Source organism: Oppia nitens, unplaced genomic scaffold (genome assembly GCF_028296485.1).
Source record: "Oppia nitens isolate AA-2021 unplaced genomic scaffold, nextdenovo-longstitch-racon4-pilon3 scaffold18_pilon_pilon_pilon, whole genome shotgun sequence".
In the NCBI taxonomy this organism is placed as follows: Eukaryota; Metazoa; Arthropoda; class Arachnida; order Sarcoptiformes; family Oppiidae; genus Oppia; species Oppia nitens.
Window position 1 is genome coordinate 1,315,532 of NW_026533197.1, and position 21,780 is coordinate 1,337,311.

General features: G+C 23.5%; 3 protein-coding genes across 3 annotated transcripts; 2 read left to right on the forward strand and 1 right to left on the reverse strand.

The window, feature by feature from the left end:
- The first annotated feature begins 1,447 nt into the window (after nucleotides 1-1,447).
- LOC128965762 (ubiquitin-associated domain-containing protein 2-like) lies at nucleotides 1,448-2,908 on the forward strand. Its single transcript, XM_054312526.1, has 6 exons — nucleotides 1,448-1,584; nucleotides 1,644-1,774; nucleotides 1,849-1,968; nucleotides 2,041-2,147; nucleotides 2,214-2,334; nucleotides 2,392-2,908. Exons 1-6 carry the CDS (start codon nucleotides 1,551-1,553, stop codon nucleotides 2,884-2,886), a joined length of 1,008 nt encoding a protein of 335 aa, XP_054168501.1. The 5' UTR covers nucleotides 1,448-1,550; the 3' UTR covers nucleotides 2,887-2,908.
- A 2,419-nt stretch (nucleotides 2,909-5,327) lies between these two features.
- Nucleotides 5,328-6,578, forward strand: LOC128965869 (apolipoprotein D-like). The gene is made up of 5 exons (XM_054312648.1): nucleotides 5,328-5,453; nucleotides 5,503-5,584; nucleotides 5,655-5,700; nucleotides 5,784-5,977; nucleotides 6,329-6,578. Exons 1-5 carry the CDS (start codon nucleotides 5,328-5,330, stop codon nucleotides 6,562-6,564), a joined length of 684 nt encoding a protein of 227 aa, XP_054168623.1. The 3' UTR covers nucleotides 6,565-6,578.
- Nucleotides 6,579-7,124: 546 nt separating this feature from the next.
- On the reverse strand, nucleotides 7,125-13,006 carry LOC128965870 (uncharacterized). Its single transcript, XM_054312649.1, has 13 exons — nucleotides 12,748-13,006; nucleotides 11,368-12,678; nucleotides 8,976-9,115; nucleotides 8,800-8,844; nucleotides 8,667-8,720; nucleotides 8,278-8,342; nucleotides 8,098-8,163; nucleotides 7,879-8,009; nucleotides 7,723-7,795; nucleotides 7,572-7,637; nucleotides 7,382-7,501; nucleotides 7,226-7,302; nucleotides 7,125-7,135 (listed from the first exon to the last, which is right to left on the reverse strand). Exons 1-13 carry the CDS (start codon nucleotides 13,004-13,006, stop codon nucleotides 7,125-7,127), a joined length of 2,418 nt encoding a protein of 805 aa, XP_054168624.1.
- Nucleotides 13,007-21,780: the final 8,774 nt, after the last annotated feature.

Sequence of the window (21,780 nt, forward strand, 5' to 3'; positions counted from 1 at the left end):
GTCTACTCTTAATATAATATTAAAAAACAGAGTCATTACTGACTCCTCAGTCCATATAACCCAACATTTCATTACATTTTATCTTTCATTACATAATATTAGACTTGAATTTTTACAATATTTTTATTGAAATCATTAGTTGTAAAACTAATATTTATACTTTAAAATTTTAATGTAATCTTAATTTAACTTTTCTTATCTCTTTTATAATTTTTAGAAATTTAAAAAATAACACAAATTGTCAAACAAATTATAATTTTTAATAAGAAAACACTTTATTTAATTTTAAAAATTTAAGTCATATTGAAATATATTAAAAAATATTTTTAATATTCTCAAATTAGTACTTATTTGTTAATGTGTGTATATTTAAATTWTATAATATTATGTATCATAATATATAGCATCTAAATAAATGTAAAATATGTTGTATTTAAATTTCAAATTAATTTATCATATATTGTATATGAATTAGTATAAATTATTGTCAAGTATGTAATACAATTTGTATTTATATTACCAATTAATATTTATATATTTTAATATAGATTATATAATAACACATCAAAGAGTAATACTAATTGTAATTTACAATTGACTAAATTGACAATAAGTCAATGTAACTGAAATGTTACTGTTAAAAATATTATATAATGTTAAAGTATCTTGGTAAATTTGTCAAATTAACTTTAATTTTGAATGAATTGAGTCAAATTTAATATAAACTCAAAGATTTTTTTCTTGTGGATTAGTTTCACATATACCAATAAAAGTTACATAAAATATTTAAAAATTAAAATATTATTAATTATAAATTGAATACAAAACTTTTACAGACTTTAAATTTGTTGTGGCAATGCTATGTTTTAGCATTCTCAACTGGTTTAAATATAACTTATAATTGAAATAATTTGATAAATCATAATTATAATAAAATTTTATTATTGAATATTAAATTTAGATTTAAATTTATTTTTAATCAGATTATTAATTTTTGTATATTGTGTAATGCAAATATAACATAGTCTAACTGTTAGACTCTAACATATCTATAAAATATAAATCATTAATTCATAAATTTTAAGTGCAGTGTATTATAAAAGTTATAATTTAATAGTTTAATAGTTTAATCATTAAATTGTTGATTAAGTGACATCTATTAGTGTTATATAATATTATTATTCAATTGCTTGACGTTATCAGAGTATAGACTATAGAGTAGAAGTAATAAAACCGAAACCCATTTGATTTAAATTATTTTTATAATAATATAATTAATTATTTGATTTRCAATGTATTGTATAAATTTGATTTAATTTAATTATTTATATAAAATATTTATATAATAAAGTTTAGTGTCTTTTATAATAGTAATAACAGTAATAATAATAATAAAAACATGTTATTGTTTGGTTCGGTTCATCAAAATATGTATTGTTTTGCATACCTATAGTCAGTCATCATTTGTTAGTAAACATAATAAGAGTTCTTAAACATCAAGTGATTGAGTGAATCAATTGATCCCTTAGTTTACCATCGATTTGGTGATAATGTCGACCGTTGTGTCTACAAGTGTTGGCTTTTGTAAGTATTGTTAAGATATTTGTTTGGTATTTAAGTGATAATTGTTGTCATTTTTTTAGACAAAATGCCGATTACGAAGACTTTGTTGTCATCAGTTCTGTTGACTTCTTCAGCACTCAATGTACCCATTGTTTACAGTTATAGACATTTATTTATCTGTAATATCAATGATATAGTATTCAGACATAAGGTGGTGACAAACAAACTAATTGTTTGAAAAAAATTAATGTTTTAATTATATATTTTTTTGTATTATTGTGACAGTTGTGGCAAATATTGATATCCAAGATATGTATGCCAGACGTCAAAGACCTGGTCTGCGGGTCTTTACTTCTCTATTATCTGCGAGTCTTTGAGCGAAGATATGGTTCAAACAAATACGCTGTAAATATGAATAATTGAAAAATTTTAATAATTTCATATAAAAACTTATCAAATGTTTGTTTTGATTGACAGTCATATTTGTTGTCCTGTTTTACCGTTTCATTATTTCTTGAGATATCAATGGTATTCACTTTGAATGCATTCAATATTATTAAAAACCCGAACCTAATGTCCGGACCGTAAGTCACACTGAATTCTTGATAAACTTTTGAATAATTAAATAATTTTAAATAATTAAAACTTAGATTTAATATAATATTTGCACTTTTGGTCAATTATTACATTGATATCCCGGCCCTCAAGACAACACAAGTTTTAGGACTTCCTATAAATACCAAGACATTAACATATATTTTGGGATTTCAGGTATAATTAAAATAACATTTATGTTGTATTAATCTATCAATTGATATTAATTTACAGACTATGATAACATCGACTAATAGCATGATTTGTGGAATTTCTGGGATCATCGCTGGACTCATATGTCGGTATAATGTCTGCAAAGTCTGTAATTACATTAAAATACCGAAATCTATTGCATCATTTGTGGCCAAATGGTTGGGTCCTATTGTGGTCTCTTCACCGCCAATTGAAAGTCCAATACAAATGGGAGCGACCGCTGAAATTCAAAGACAACAACAAATAGAAATAGTTGAACAACAGATGCTTTTGTCCAGCTTTACAAATATTAATCAACGAAACAATTTGAACCAAACAAATAATACGAGATTTAATAATCTAAACGCACAGACATCCAGTCTGTCGCCGGACTCAGAGTCGATCAGTTCACCCGACAATCTTCACGTAACGGCTTTAGTTGATATGGGATTTGATAGACAGCACGTGGTTCGTGCACTTCAGCGTTCAAATAATGACATCAATTTGGCCACTAATTTACTTCTCAACGAAACTTAATGTTTTATTTATATTTTCTTAAGTTTGTAATATTTAATTACTAAGTTTGATATTTAATTAATAATTTAAAAATATGATGTTGAATATTAAAAATATTTAAATTAATATGTTTTGATTAAAAAATTGAATTATTTTTGTTTTTTTTATTTTAACAATTGTTTGACTATTAATATTATTAAAATTATATTAAAAATATCAAGTAAAAATATATCGGTATTATTTATAGACTATCTATTAACTAGTTTAAAGAATTAATCAATAAATGTTTGATAAATCAAATTATAATAAATTGAAAGTTTACGTAAAATTTTATAGTATTTAAATAAAGTTGTTTTCACTTACAATTGATTAGATAATCCTGATATTATTAATTTAAATATTTTTTATAATATTAAAAAAATTTTAATTTAGTATTAAATATATTTTAATTAATTAATATTTATTTGAAAAGAGTTGAATAAAATTAGAAAATAGTGGTAATGTTTTATTTAATACAGTATATAATTTAGTACATACAGTATAAACATATTTTTACGTAGTTTCAATATAAATAACATTTATTATAGTAATATTTATATATAATATTAGTTTTCCAATTATACTGTACATCAGTAGATTTTAATTAAAATTATGTTAAATAAATATTTTTTTATTAATTGCTTAATTAAATATCCATAATATATTGTAACTTATGTTTTATAACAATTATATATGGTATTTTAAAAATACATTAGTAATCCTTTTTGTCGATTATTGGGTTATATTATTTATAAGTTATTTTCTAAAATATTTTGTWTAAAATTGTTAGAAATTTCAAACCGAGACACTATATTGTTGATGTGAATTGTTGTCATAAGACATAACCTATAAATCCAACTGTCCTTTTCAACCACCGCAGTGACCAACTCTATTGAAAACATTGTTATTGAAATATTGAAAAGTAAAAAATAGGGCAAAAAWTTTTTTTATAATRTCTTACTGCAAATGAATTTAAGTTAATAACTAATTCATTACATAACTTATTTTAAAGTGCAGTCTAACATTATATTGATTTACAGTAGTATATCATTAAAAAAAATTATTGTATGAAAAGATACAGTATTACGTCAGTTATTTATAAACTAATTTGGATCCAACATTGAACAAGCACTTGTATTAATGCCACCTACCTGTGTCCATTAATAATTTGTAATTGTTACATTAAATTACATTAAAAGGTACATTACATTAATGTTATAATTAACAAAAATATTTAAAAAGCATATCTAAAATAAGCTCTTTTTGTATTAAAAAAGAGAGCTTTTTATTATATGAATTTAATGTTTGGCTTTAACTATAGTTAGTAATAGTTGATTTAGTAGTGAATTTAGTAGTAAAATGACATACATTTAAAAAAATAGTCTATAAATAATTTTAAAATCATCAATTTTTGTTATCCACTATTTAGTTAAACTAGATTTAAACAAATTTCTTATGTAATGACCTTTAAATTAAATATTACATTAAATAGCAACTAATATGACGTCAAATGTAAAACTAAATGAATGCTATTAAATGATTATAATTAGTGATTAATTCCCGGATTTCATTCAGTAGAATAACATTCAGAAAAAATATTTAAAAACAAATTAGTATTTTTAAAATTTATTTAATTAACATGTTTGGCACTATTTGTTACAAAAAAAATATATTTAGCAAAAATTGTAATGACATTTTATAAAAATATACAATTTATTTAATTATTCAAGTAATGAAAATACGGATATCTATTTAAATAAATTGTATATTTAAATGAAATATAAGAATAATAGTTTAAATTATTCTAACATATTTTATATTAAATTTCTATTTAAAATCTAATTAAACTATTACTAGTATGTTTGACAAAAATATTGTATTAGTGACAATATCTAATATTTAGATATACAAACTAAATTACTTAGCCTTTTTTAAAAATAATTTAAAAGTATTTAATAAAACTAAAATGTTTATAATACTGGATATAGAAAATATTATAATTATTTATTACTAATAAATTATTAAAATCCAAATACATGTTATTATAAAAGTTTAATTGAGTTTTAGTGGCATTATTTAAGTATAACTTTCATTGTTTGGTCACTATTTGATGGTAATTTGAAGGTTATTGTTATACCAAATATGGTTTTTTAAGTATAGATAAATGTTTGTTAAATATATGAAACGATAGTTTGACCCATAAATGTAGTTAACTGTGAACCGCATTCTCATCTTTGACTTGAATTTCTGGTAATTTTAACGAAAAAAACTTACAATTTGTTGCTCTATATTAACAGCACATATAAAACAGTGTTGTTTCTCTCAAATAAACACTAAACAGACTATTTTTAAAAGCTTTTTATTAGTTTAATATCTTTTATTTGTTTACCAGAAAATAATAATTTTTTATTATTTAAAAAACAATGTATTCATTGACCATTTTGGTGACAATTATTTCAATTTGGTTTTTTCAATCAGCAAAGTGTCAGCGCTTTGGTTCGGGTCCCTGTCCTATAGTTAAACCACAATCTGATTTTGATAAAACAAAAGTAAGTTTTATTAACATTTTATATAAAATATTAAACATGTAATCAACAGTTTTTTGGTCATTGGATTGAAGTGGAAAAGTCTCCGTCGATTTTTGATCTTATTATGAGATGTATTTCAGTTGATTATTCAGGTCTGTTATTGTCATCATTATTATTACAAATATACCGTATATTTAATAATATTAATTAATATAATAATAGATGATAACGACGGAAGTATTAATGTTGTAGTTCGCGGGACATCACTGTATGATTTATTTTTATATAATTTTTTGTTGTTTTAAAATTAAAATAAATGCATTTTATTATATTAATCATTAATGATTTTAGTGCTGGACTACCATTGAGTGTCAATGGAGATGGTCTTCCTCAAGATGTGTCTCGAAATGGACAGTATAGTGTTAGATATGGTTTTGGTGTACCATTTCAGGGCACATACATAACAGTAGTCGACACCGATTTTAATGATTACGCTGTTCTCTATTCGTGTACAAACAGTCTTCTTCCCGGTGTTTTCCACACAGGTATGTATTTTATTTCAATTAGTTAATAATTTATTTAAATATATATATATAGAAATGTTTTATCATTTTTTGCAATTAATTTATTTGCAATTTTTTATAACATGTAATAATATATTACAAATATAAAGCAATTTCGTGGAAACGTTTGAAATGAATGCTCTCTTAAATTATAAAAAGAGTTATATTTATTTCATATCATTTAAATATCAAAACATGTTTATAAATGGTTTGAAATTATACTTAATAATTTAAATTATAAAAAAAGCAATTTATTTATTTTTAGTTAAACTTATTAGAGATGTATCAAACATATAAAAATGATTAATTTATTTGAAACATGTAATACTGTAGAGTATGTATGGATACTATCCCGTGACGGAACCCTTTCTAACCCTTCACGACAAAACATTTATGAAAACTTGGATCGCCTTAAGATTAATAGAGTTGGTCTTCAATTGAGTGAGAGAAGTGCCTGCGCCGGGAGGAACACCACTTTGAATCAAAGAGAAAGTGATGACGATCTCACCAAAGGAACTACACTCAAACCATTACAACCGGAAGCACCCGTTCCTGTCTCCGGCTCTTAATATACAGTATTAAACTATTCAAACAAATAACTATTTATTAATCAATGAATATTTATATTTTATTTAAAACAATTCATCCGTGAATTATTTAATATGTAAATTACATTAATTATTATATATTTTTCTCTAATTAAAAATTTCAATAAAGATAAATATCATTTACTGTAAATGTAAATTTATATATATTGTAATTATGAAATAACTTGTCATTATATACTATTATTACCATATAAATACAGTTTATGCGTGTTTGGCAATAAATATAATCATATAAATTATGAAAAATAGTCTATCAATAAAAACAAATACCAATTGCCACTCGTGTTTATTAGTAATATTGCTATCATTAGAGCTATTACTGTCAATGTTTGTGCCGTCAGGTTCTTCAGGTGTCAAATGAATGCGATCTGAAGTAAATGATTTGCTTTGAGGCAAACATTCATTATTAATGCACAGAATATTAGCCAAAACTCCAGACAAGAAGTCGACCAAAAATTGAGGAATTTTTATGTTTGAATTCAAACAAATAGTAAATATATGTTGTGATAGTGTCGAGTAAATTAATGCAATGCTAACCATTATTACCAAAAGACTTAGATTTTTAACTATCAATTATTTTTTTCAATTAAATAGTTTTAATTTATTTTATATGATAACATACTTGCATAAGGAACTCCTAAAGTAGCCGTTCCTAACTGTAAAGCCAAATAAAAAAGTGTTGTTAGGCTTATAAAAAAACTGTAAATAAATAAAATTACATTTGAGTTATTATTGTTTCCTAAATATAATATTTACATAACTAAATATAGTATCAAACCTTATTGAACCTAAAGTATAACGAACAGTGCTATGAGAGGGTAACCAAAATATGGCCAAAATCAATGTCATCGATGCTATTGAAGGTAAAGTTATTATATAATAATAATACGATGTGTTTCTGTTTATTTCAAAATAAAAATAATATATAAAAAACTTAATATAGTGTAAAACAGACATAGCATACACACCTTTTAAGCTTTAATGTTAGGTTCAATGTTGTGTATACACCATAACCAGCATATTCGTAGTTATTTCTATAAATTTATTTTTTTTAAATATAAACTACTATATCGTATGTAATGTTACATTATATTAATATATTAAATATATTATCTAAACCTTGTTGTTTTAAAGTCAATGATTTCCCACTCAGGATTTGTATACCATGTGTTTCCACTTAAAAATTGATTGCCTAATCATATTACAGTATATATATATATACTTAGAATATTTAAATAATTTATGAAAATAGAAATGAATTATTTAATATTAGACCCAATGTTGTTATATTGATTTGTTGTTGATTATGAGTCCACGAACCGAAATATAGACCACATTCCTGAATGTCATTCGGATAATCAGTCAAATCGACAGTACATGACGTCCGTAAAGATCCTGCGGGTGTCCTATAGTTTGTATTTAATAATATTACAAATCATATCATTTTTACTAAGAAATTATAAATACGTTAACATTGATCTGAATTATACAAACCATACAGCAGTGCCATTTGAGTTCACTATTATATGTACAGGAGATAGGACTTCATCTAAGTTTAAACTATAAAAATAAATTTAAAAGTAATCCACGTTTAAAATATTATCATATATTCATACAATATATGTAATAAATATTATATTAACTTAAATAYAGATTATTGATGACATGACTTACTGGTCGGCGCTATTCCACAAAAGGATATCTGGTTTCCACAATTCATTGCAATCAAAATGCAATTCCTTAAGGAATAAAAATTTTAATTATTTTAATTAAAATAATAGAAATTTATTTGTTATTTTATTGAATATAAACTGATTTTTATAATCACATAAATACTTTTATATATAATTAAAATGTTATTAAACCAATTTAATAAGTACAGTAAATATAAAATATCTATCGAATATAAAATGTTTGTTAGATTATATAATATATCAATAGTATATTAAATTTTGGTAATTTATATTTTTTTACTTGTTTGCAAGTTATATTTGTCTACTATTTAAATACTTAATATAATTAACCATAAATATAATAATAAAATAAATGTTAATTTGGTATACATTTAATCCTTGATAATCATTAGGATTCCAAGTCAAGTGTTCGTCAATCCAAACCTGTAATAAATGCCACAATATATCTGGCGGTTATTTATACAAAACAACATTTCACAAAAATTGTATCAAATATTTATACCAAACGAATCCAAGCCTCGGCTATCAATACATGTCTTGATATATCCTTAAAAAGATAAATATTAAAACAAAGTAATAGATTTTATGAAATCTAAACTTGTTTTTTGATGTAAATTTGGTAATTGACTGGATATTAAAAGATATATATATATATAATATAATGAAACTATGATTCACCAAATCGGTCAAATGGGTGACAGATATAGACATTTGAAGCCAAGTGGGTGTTTGGTGTTGTTTGACGGGTCGACTCCACTTATCATATGAACGACTAGACAATAGCTCTTTTCTCAAACGCTTGATTTGAGTCAAATCATCTGTTAATCAAAACATTATGTTTTACTTACTGTACTTTTAAGATAATCGCAAACAATTTGTTTTTCTTAAAAAACAAATCTCTTCAAAAACACATACCATTACAATATATGTTAAAAATAATAAACAAAATTAAAATAATACTGTTTTGATTAATTATTTTCATATTTATTTACTGTATATTGTATTGTTGTTTATTGCTTTTTTTCTCGTAAACTAATTTTTGGTACACATTATTTTTCGTGAAAAATATTATAATTTATTCAAGACAAATAACTTTAGGATATTTAAAAATTATTTTATTAAAAATTAATAAATTATTTTTGTTTCTACTAATACCTTAACTTAAACTAAAAATAATTATTTATATATGTACAATTTTTACTCAAATAACATGTTAAAGTGGGTGTATTAATTTTGATTAATGTTCAAAACTGTATTATGTTACCATTATTAATGAGCATTAAAAAAATAAGCAATATCATATAAAATAACTTTAATTTTAATAACTTATATATTTTGTAATAACTTTTAAAAATTTAAAAATTACAATTATTATATTTACCAACTTATAGTTATTTACTATCTTAATAATTTATTATAATGATATACTAAATTTATATTTATAAATATATAAATAGTGTAATAAAATTAATTGTCATTAACCACAAATAATTCTATAATATTTTGATTCTGTTTTTTATTAAAATATATTATTTTTAATTAATTCTAATTTTTTTGAGTTTTATAAATGATTTAATAATTTGTAACTTTATTTTTTATCTATTAACATAATATTGTATACTATAGTTTATAAACTAATGTTATATTTATGACTGTAAATTATATGTTAATTTTTATTAAATTAGACAAAACTACAGTATTTTTGTATAATTTATTGAATAGTATATTGTATTATACTGTACACAATTTCATATTAATTTAGTTACTGTATAAATGAGCATTTATCTTATTAAATACAATACAATATATTAAAGTTTACTTTTATCTAAAAATGAATTAACTATAATAAATCCAATTATTATAATTTGCTAAAAATATTATACATACATAAAGATAGATGTTTTAAAAAAGACTGTTATTTACTATAAATAGTAAAAATGGTTTTCAAAAATCAAACATTAAATCCTAAAGGTTTTTACAGTAGTTTAAGTTTTCATAAATAATGAGATTATTGCATTTAAATAACCAATTTTAATTAATTATATTTCAAACAAAACTATTTAATAATCAAAAAATTAAAATACTTTTAACTATATTACAATTATGATGTTTGCAAATAAAAGAATTATTAAAATCTATTATATAAAAATATTTATTTTATAATATTAATTAAAAACCCTTTATTAAAATATTATTTATTTATTTAAGAAAATAGATTATCTTTAATTATAAAATTTTAATAATAAATAAGAGTTTTTATTTTAAATTTATTTATTTATAGTAAATAATAAATTAAATTTGTATAATTTAATATGAAATTTAATTAAAAAATTGTATATAATATAATAACAACCTCAATGACCTCAGGCCACAAAAATTTGCAATTCATATTAAGAATAGACATAACAACAATTGTTTTATAATTCATTATTAAATATTATAATACATTAAATTTAACAAAAAAAAGCTATAAAACTTATAATTTAACGTTATATATAAGTTTATTATTTACAAAACTTATAATTATAAAAAAATAATTTGATATATAAATTTAATATATATTTTTGTAAATACTATATCCAATATATAAAGCAATTTATTATGGCTAATATTTCGCACTTAAATTTATGATATACTGTATTTTAGTTGAGAATAAACGTGAATTTGAATTTAATTGACACATTTAATAATAATAATAATTTGTTTAAGACTTGTTTTATATGTTGCAAATGTTGCATACGTTGGGATCACTTGATTAATAGTCACAAACATTAAATGTTCAGATAATTCTTTATAAATAGATTAGTCAACAATTTTATTTTTTTTAAATTTTTTAAATGACATAATAAATAACTAATTAAATAATAAATTATGAAATAATTGTTGACTTTTTTCCAAATTTTATAAAATGTAAAATTGATATTTATATTAAATATATAATAAAATAACAGTTTTGATGAATGTTGTAAAAGTTGTTGAAATACTGAATGACTTGAGCTTTGATGCGATGACGACAAGCAATTTGTTAGCAATTAGTGGTGGGGTTTAAGATAGGGATGAAATGGTCAACGTTTAGACATTTGTACGTGTGATGGATGTTGGCGTTTGGCATATGTTCTCATATCATAAGTAAGAGAGGGAGGTGTGGACAGGGATGTCAATTTGCTACTTGTTTCTAACGATCTCTGTCTTAAACAGAGAAACACTGAGAACAGGCAAGAAATAAGAAGAATAACAATTAAGATAACAAGTGCTGAAGTGAAGCCAACCAAAGACATACAAATGACATCACTTTCATCTGCACTTTGAGACATCAAAGGAAGTGATTCATTGTGTAAAGCAAACGATAGATCTCCGGCTGAAACCACTTGTATTATACGGTTGAGACCCACTTGTGTTGAGTCGTGTTTATATGAAGTGCTGGCAATTATATGTCGATCGACATCACGTTCTTCTCTAGGTTTTCCAATTGAATGAAAATTGTTTTGACCGGAACCGCTATATAGGTTAACAATGTCTGCGGGAGGACTCTGGTGTTGACTACATTGCTCTGGACATTGGAACCGACAGATCTGTATCGTACACTGAAAGTGCACTTCCATACTATCGGGGAATTTAAATGCCTGGAAGTGGGTATACGACAAAACACTAGCACTCGAACCAAAATTTTTGATTTTCGTGAATTTGCTCATTAGTTTTGGTCTAACTATACATCCCTGACTGTCCACTAATTCAATTGGTGCTCTTTTGCCGTCATGAGCTATACAATTACGAACCAACATATCAAACTTGTTTTCATCATCTTTAATGGCTAACACCATTGTCATGGTTTGTCCAATTTTGACAATGCCTGCCACCTCACTGGCCCATGGTCCCTTTCCAACTTGAATTTGCATCCAACATCCCACGTTATCACCAGCAAAGTCAGCTCTAACAACATCAAGCATATCGACAGGGAATGGTCTAAAAGTGACTGCCTTTTCATACTGGTCGTGCCACGTGCACCTTAACTTCCTCGCCTGATCCCATACTTCTTGAACTTGTGGGTCATATTGAATAACAATAGTGTTTTCAAAGAAGCTTCCGCTACCACTTTGTGAACCGTACCCATAGAGTCCATTTTGGGTGTTACCAGTAGTACCACAACTATTAATACCGACATCAAAGAAGACACTACTTCTGCCCGAACCGGCCGGTAAATGAATACAACTGCCATAACTATAGTGTCCTTTACTAAATATAATACCATTGAATGGCTTATCAAACTCTATGGCAACTTTCATCAAATTTTTCTCGCATTTAACATCCAAATGAACTATTTTAGGCATTTCTGGAAGTGGTAAAGGCCAGGGGTCATTTCCTTGAGGTGCTGGTGGACCTACTATATTTTTTATTTTTAATTAAGTTTGCAATCAAATTTAAGAAATATTTTTTTAAAAATTATTATTACCTGAAAATTGTTGCGTTTGTTGAGGTTGTGGTTGTTGTGGCTGTGGCTGTGGTTGTTGTTGTGGGCCATGCATTTCTGGTCCATATTCTACATAATTACTTTCAATAGGGAAACCTCCGTGTTTTCCTTGAGCACCGGGATATACAGGTTGTGGTCCTTGAAATGGTGGTCCGTGTGGTCCTTTCTGAGGTCCATTTGGCATAATTATTTGTCCAGGTCTAACAGGTAATGGCAATGGAACTGGTATCGGAATACCCATATTTTCATGTTTAGGAGGGGATGATTGCATATAATTATGTAAATTCAAAGGCATTCCTGGGCTATCAAATTGAGCCTAAAATTTATGTATTGAAATATAAATAATATTAATATATTGTATATTTTAAAAGTATAACAAATTATATTTATTTATTTAATTAATTTTAATAATAATACTAATTACATGATAATAATAATAATAATAATAATAACCTGATGTTGAGGATAAACCTGGTGTTCAACAGAGTCTTGACTTTCAGCTTTGATTAAGTCTTCATCCGGATGTACCTCAACTTGTGCTCCAATTTTATCGTTTTGATTATTGACTTCAATATTTTCATGGCTCTCATCACCACAAATTGCAAACTATAAATAATTATTAAATATGTTATACACTATAGTCTATAGATATTAAATAGTAATAGACATATTTGTAATATAAAAGTTTTAATCTAAATCCCTTCAAATTCAATCAAATATAGACAATATTTATTAAACAATATATAGTATTATATTATCATATTTCATGCAATATAACTTGTATTGTATTGACATTTAAAAAATTAATTTAATCACTATTAAGTGATGAATGCTTGTTACGTGAAATAGTTATATCAAAATTAATGTTAAGTTAGTTTATATTTATACAAAAGATTAAATATAATGCATGTATTGTTATTAAAATAAAGAGTTGGTCTCTGAAAACACAACATGAATGGCATTCCTGTAATTCCTCGCTTAACAACAGTTCCCATAAAAGTAGCAAATATTTCATAACAAGGCCTCAAAATGCTTGAAGTGTCAATAAAAAGCTGAACTTCGAGTTAACCATTATTTCTGACATATTTTTGTATCTAAAATATATAAACATTAGGCCAGACTCTTATGTCTGACAACCAAAAAGTACTTGAAATTTATGTATTCCTTCAATCAATTTAACAAAAATTTTCACCATTTATTATACTCCTATAAATATCTTTCTAGTATTAAACTAAAATAATAATAATATAAAATTGAGTTATATTTTATAAATAAAGTATTATTAGCATTTATTAAAACTCATTTATCATTGAATATATAAACATGATATGGCTCTACAATTAAAGTTAGTATATATTGAGCGTAAGTTTAATGAATAATAGTATATATAAAATAATTATAAAATTGATATAATTGTGAATATATTAATATGAAATGTATAAAATATTAATGTGAATAAAATATAAAATACTATATAATATTGAACAGGAAGTCAATGGAGTGAATGTAATGTTTGTTGTCTGCAATGATAGCATTACAACATTGAATACATTGCTTACGGCATTCGGTCACGAAGGAGGAGCACAGGGATAGCACAGCGATAGCACAGGGATGGCATGTATGGGGCACTTATCAGGGGTAGCAATGTTTGGCTGAATTCTTTGTGCGACCTTTACATAAGCTTTCATTGATGGTGTGCACAGCACTTATATAATGGTGAGAATGGTATGCCTGAGGCACTGTATCAGCGGGCAGTAGAAGCTATAGTCAATACATAGTGAAGCTGCAGGTGAATCACTACTATTAACTTTTGACTATTGCAACTATCCTACTATGAGTACCACTAGGCACTCGGCACCTGTCATTACCCATACATGTAAACAACCCATTGCTTATTATAGTTACCTCTGCTTTGATTATAAATTGATTAGCTATCAGTTAATACATATTTATTGCCCTCTTTAATGAGTATCATTTTAGTTTCAATGATTATAATCGCAATAATTCCCATTAATTGTTATTCAATTTTTCACAATTTATTGCTTTAACTTAGAACTTGATTAACGTTACTTAATTTACATAAATATTTGGTAAAAAATTTTCAATTTTTGAACAAATTCCTAATTTTATATTAATTACAGTAATATAATAGTGACTTAAAGAGAAAATTATTTTTAGAGTATTATTGGTTTTAGTCATAGGATTTTGAGATCAAGTTTTTAAATAAAATTACACTTCAAATAATAATTTTTATTGATAAACTGGTTGTCCGTTAGAAGTATAATTTTTTGTTCATTTTTATTAAATAATATTTTATATAATGTAATACATTTCTACAAACACTAAATGATTTTTCTTTATATACATTACAATGAGATTTAATATAATCAACAAAAGAGCATTAAATACCAATTCAAAAGCAAAACAACAATTATAATTTAAAGTTAGTTGTGGGATAAAAGTCTATCTAACGGTGCACACAACACTGTATTTATGTACTAAACTACAAAGTAATACAATAGTTTTTTTTATTAAACAAGTTAATCATAAGATGAAAAGATAGCATTGAAATTGTGTAATGTTTGGACAATTTAGACTTAAAGATCAATTGTAAGACGATTATTGAATTTAACACAACATTAAACATAATACTAATGCTAACGTTTAACTGTAGTTGAAATGTAAACGCAAACCATAGGAAAGAGAAATATCTTTTTCATCATATAATCGATGACTTGCGGCTAAAATACTTTGACTTAAAAGTTATACTTAAAAACCAAGTCCTTGACTGTCGAGATATTTATTTATCTTTAAATTATAAAAATTATCGAAAACTCTCATTTAGAGGTTAATCAACTATTAAACAACTAATTGATGGTTAAAAGGAAGTCAAATACAAAGACAACTCTACTTTTCTCATTATAGTCATTGATAAAAATATACTGTGTTTATAGATATGCATAGTATTTGATAAACACATACAATAATACTCATTCAATTGAACGTTGCGCTACATTTTTAATCCAAATTATATAAAGTATATATATATATATATATATCAATATGATAAGCATACAAATAAAATTGCATCCCAAAAGCCTACTTACCCCTATAATAATAGTCATAAATATAATGCGAAAACCAAACATTTTTTCCATTGTCTCCGATTTTCTCTTTAAAATTCCTATTTGTATCTTCAAAATCACCTATTTTTAATAAATATATAATTAATTTTTATCAAATTTTAGTTGATATATAAGAAAATATATAAGTAAAATTTATTTTTTATAATTTAATCAAAATTGTGTAATTCAAAAGTTATTGTTTAAAAATGATTAAATTTTAGTTATTTATTGAAAAAATATAATTTATAATAAAAGTAAAATAAGTTGTTTTGTGATTTATAAAATAAATTGAAATATTGAAGTCAGTAGGTTTGGGTCTAGACTTGACTCTTGACTCTTGACTCTTGACTCTTGACTCTGGGTGTATACGCATACCAGAGCTTACGTGTTATGTGTATCTCTCATAGGAAATTCTCTCACACTCTATTAACTTAAACATACAGTCACTGTAATTGTGTTTAATTTAATATATAAATTAAACAAAATGATGAAACATCATCTCTAGCACATATAGTATGACATTAAGTATATAAATAAGTTGATACAGTATACAAATATATATATTTAATCTAATTTTTTACTCAATTAATATTTACATATCTTTATAAATATAATGTTATAATAAACATTAATTTAAATTATTACATTAGCAAAATTATGTCATATTCTGCATCTTGACTTATTTATCTTAAAAATTTAATATAACAATATTCTCTACCAAAAAATTAAACCATTTAATGAAAAAATTTGATTAAAATATATATAAATTAATTTTGAAATGTTTAGTATTGTTTATTTAGTTTAACACAATATAAAATTTATTATTACTTTTAAAAATTATAAATTAATCTTAATATATATATTATAATTTGTATTATTTAACTTAAATATTATAGGAATAAAAGTATAATAAATTACATTTYTAATTAAGTTAGAATTATAAATATATGATATAAATTAGATAATATTTAATGAAATAAGTAAAATGAAAATAACTTACTGTTAAGTGAATTGAAGATAATTAGTCAAACAATAATAACCAAATTAAGCACGAATTGATTGTCACAAATGATGGCACAGGTAGTTGTATTAATAGGTAAGTAAGCATCAAACAGTTGAGTGCCTGAGTTTCACATTGAAATCACAGCATAACATCAACTCAACTGCAATGAGTTGTTTGGTTTGATTGAATCCGTGAAAGACTTTGAGACACACTTAAAAAGCTTGTTGTGTTCATACAGTCCTAATATAGTGTATAAATTATAGCATAACTCTGCGGTCAGGTAACAGTTTGGAGTGTTTAGATCCCGTTATAGGCCGACCTCCACATTATATACTGGCTTACAGTGGATAACCTGTACGTATACTTTCGCAGCCGTAGGGCCACAGAGATGTTAAAAGAGCTGTAGTGCCGCTAAAATCAACACAAATATGGCATAAATGTTGGCTCATATAATATCACATATAATATCACATATAATATCACATATAATATCACATATAATATCATTTATAATATCACATCTGCCTTTCTTTTAGCCTAAAACCCTATCCAAACATTTTTTATAATCATATTATAAGGTATTCAAACATTGATTGCTTAAACTTCCGTAAAAATATATTCACTAAATATAAATATAAATGTTATAATGTTTTTAATTGCAACTAATGTATTGATTACATAACGTGAGTTTCAATGTTAAGCCCTGAATCTATTACTTAATTTTTATTGACAAATGTCTCGACAAATAGACTTATTTCTCTATTTTCTAGATTTACTTTATCATCACTTCGTTAATTTGACTTTATTTCATATAATCATAACATTTAATGTGTACTAAAATTTTTATATAATAGTATATTATATATTATAACATAATGTTTTATATTAGTAACATAATTTTATATTTGTTTAAAAGGCTTTTAGACAATTCAATACCTGTAATAAATTTATAATAAAATAGTAAAAATATATCATTACTTGTTTTAGCCTTAATTTGTTTAGTTTTGTTGTTGTTTTGTGTTATATTTAAGTCAAAAAAATTTTTWAAATTGATATATTATTACGCAAAGAACTTGTTATAAAATAAAATAAATAATATTGTAATGGATTTTATTATACCGTATTGTAATACAACAAATTATGACATAAAATTACATAAATAATATTTTTATAATATTTTTTGGCTATTTATTTTAATTAATYAAATAATTAAATTTTAAAAATATCGTAGAATTATTTTACTAAATATATTTTAACTGCAAACATGCCCATTTACTATCAATATTTATATATAAATTTATTATTARTGACTTTATTAAGTAAATTAATAAAAAAAATTAAATTAATTGTTTATTATGATATGTAGCAAATATTAAGTTTTGTCAATTTATTTATCGTAACATATATACAGTACTTTAAGTAAATGCAACAATAATAAGAGTAATATAAATTATATGAATTAGACTTGCTCATATGAAATATTACATATAATTTTTACTGATTTTAATATTATAAATAAAATTGAGTTTGAAGTTTAGCACTTTTTATCAAATTGAAACTTTTGGTTAAAAAAGTATATTTTTTAATTATAATTAGTTTGATTTATTAAATATTTATGTCAAAGTTCTGTTTATAAAACATTTCTTATTAAATGTATTTAATAAAAACAATTTAGTTTATAATAGAAGATATTGATAAAAATTGAAAATTTTATCTTAAAAAACATTGGTCTTTGTAATTAATCTATAATTTTTGGTAATATAACTAATTATTATATTTTTGAAAAGTATATTGAAATGTGGATAGAATTTAAATAAAAATACATACTGTATATAGTACTGTACAATATGTTATATATAATATATGTTTCTTTTTATGTTTATTTGTTTGATACTTTATTTAGTAATTTTATATTTGTTTATTATCAATAATTATGAAACAATGAAACAATTTAATTAATAACTATACAGTACATAATAATAATTATTTAGGAACTCATTAAGTTTAATCTTTTTTCAATGCTATTACATTTAAAATTCAAAACAAAATAATACAGTATATTGATATTGATCTCTGTATATTGMTSTCTGATTTAGTCAGATATTTTATAATGTAAATTTAAATAAAAATAAAATGTTAAAGTATCTGGCTAGTTTTGTCAAGCATACTATATTTTTCAGAGTTTCCAATTTAAATCTATATTTTTAATGTTTTAATTATWATATMTTTTAAAAAGTTTTTAATATTTAGAATAAATTATGTTTAATAAATCAAATACAATGTACTACTAAATAATGAAATTTGTTCACACATTTGGTAAATAATTTATTATATTATAGAATATAAATAAATATTATTATTATTAAAATTATATAAAACAGAAAAGTCATAAAATAAGAATTACAATCATTTGTTATTTAATATATTAGTGTTTAGTTAAGACATCAGATCTCAACAACAAAACTAAGACAATAAGTATTTAATGACTTAAACAATAAATGAGATCCAATTATTAAAATTTATAAATATTTAAATTTATTTGTAACAAAAAATATTAAATATGGGGATTAGCATATTACGTTCGCACTTTTTAAGATATCTAGCCCCCTCCCTCCCGTATGTTCGCAATTGTTCGCAAGTAATCATTTAAAAATAAATTAGGTTCGCATATCCCTAACCGCTACCCCAATACTAAAAAATAAAATATTATGTAAATGCGAACGTTCTTAAGGTCTCTACCCCTCCCCATCGTTCACAAAAGTTCGCTTTGGCCAACCCCTCCCTCCTCTCAACTGCGAACATAATATGTGAATCACCCCTAATGTTATTAAATATTGTTTTCCAATTTCATTTATATTAAATATTTAATTTATTACTGTATGACAATGTTTTAATTATGTTTAATCGTTTAGTAATAAAGAATTATATAAATGAATTTATTTTACAAATAATTTAGTCAACAATTTATTAATTTGTTTAGTTTTTAAAATATTAAAAAATAATTACAATATAATTATTTAATAAATATTAAGTTAATTACACATAACTATATAATTTAAATTTTATTATTAGTGAAAAATTAGATTTATAAATGTAGTTTCATATTTTATAATAGTTTTCAATATATAACTTTTTATGTATATTATTATATTAAAATATATTAATAATTAGTTAATAAAATTGACTTTCAAAAATTTACTAGAAATAAGCATTTTTACAAAACATTACAAACAATATTAACTGTAACTTTTAAATCTTATTTTATCGATTTATTGATAATAAATGATAATAACAATAATAAACTTATATCTAAAAAACCCAATTTTTTTAATACTATACTACAGTATAGTTATTATCGAAAGTCTGATTAAATCACTTTTATCACTACTAAAAACTGTTTATATCAATATTTTTATTATTATGAATAATTAATCATTACATATTAATACAAGTTTTATAAAACTTTGAGCAAATAGTTTATAAATAATAAATATAAATTATATATTATATAATTAAAATAAGTCTCAGATAATCTCATAATTTATTTAATACTTATTTACTTTCAATAGCATAATGTTTCTAACTTTAATGTTTTTTTTGTTGAAAAATCATAATTAATTTTTAATAATTGAAATAATAAACATTTAAACTTTTAAACATTATGTTTATGCAAATACGATACAATATAATTAAATTGATATATTAATAGTTATTTTATCTAAACTATTATTTAAGTTTATTTTAAGTGACACTTCCTATGACTACTAAATAAAATAGTAAAGACCTAATTAAATGAAGTTTTATTTTTGACAAAATAATTTCAAGAAATAGTTATATTTAGTGTCAAAAAATTTAAAATTATAAATATCATTAAAACACGAAATGTCAAAATTTATATTTGATATTTCAATATAGACACTGAAATGAATGCCACAAATAAAAGACAACAAATAACAGGTATTTATTAAAATGAGTGTCATTTGAGATATAAATTATTGATTTATATTAATATTTGTGAATGAATTTGTTGTAGATATTGAACTGTAAAATGTATATTATATTACAGGTATTTATTTATAGTTAATAGACTAAAATAATATTAGATATTAGATATTAGATATTAGATGGTGACTCTATGAATTACAAGTTAGTGGCACTGGTATTGTAGCACTGGTAGTTACACCACTGATGAGGTCAAGGGCGAGGATACACTACATTTCCAGTGCTTTGTTGATGACATGTCTTTATTGGCTTAGGATACCAGTGCTGTTCACTACAGTTATCTGTTAGTGGTTTAGCTGTAGTTCCTGCTTAACGGCTCTTCACTATGCGATTCAATACTCAGTTTTAAAACTTAACAGACAATACTGTACTGTAATTAGGGTTCAATCAAATTCCATCTCTCGTTTTATTTTTCAAAAGTTTCTTATTTTCATTGCTCACCGGGAATTCCCAGGGAATTTATTTCCTTGTGCTACCACTTATTGAACCATAAATAACACATTTTATTATAATGTTTGAAAAACAAATATTATATTAAACTATATTTTGAGTGGTATTGATAAATAGCATCACTAAGTTTATCAAATTGAAATTTATTTTTAAATATTTGAGTTTTGGTACTCTTTATTTTAATAATATAAAATATATTTTCTCTTTCTAACAATAAAGGAAGGGGAAATAAAATTGGAGGAATTTTAGAAGGGAACTTCCCTCTCTGTGTTTTTGTTTGAACTCTAACTGTAATACAGTATTGAATCAAATGTATCACTAATGCAGACAATCCCTCATTCAATAGATTAGAAAAGTTAAGCAAAAGCTGTTTGAAAACATTTACTATTTATATTAATATGGATACAGTTATCTGAAAAATTTTATTTTATTATC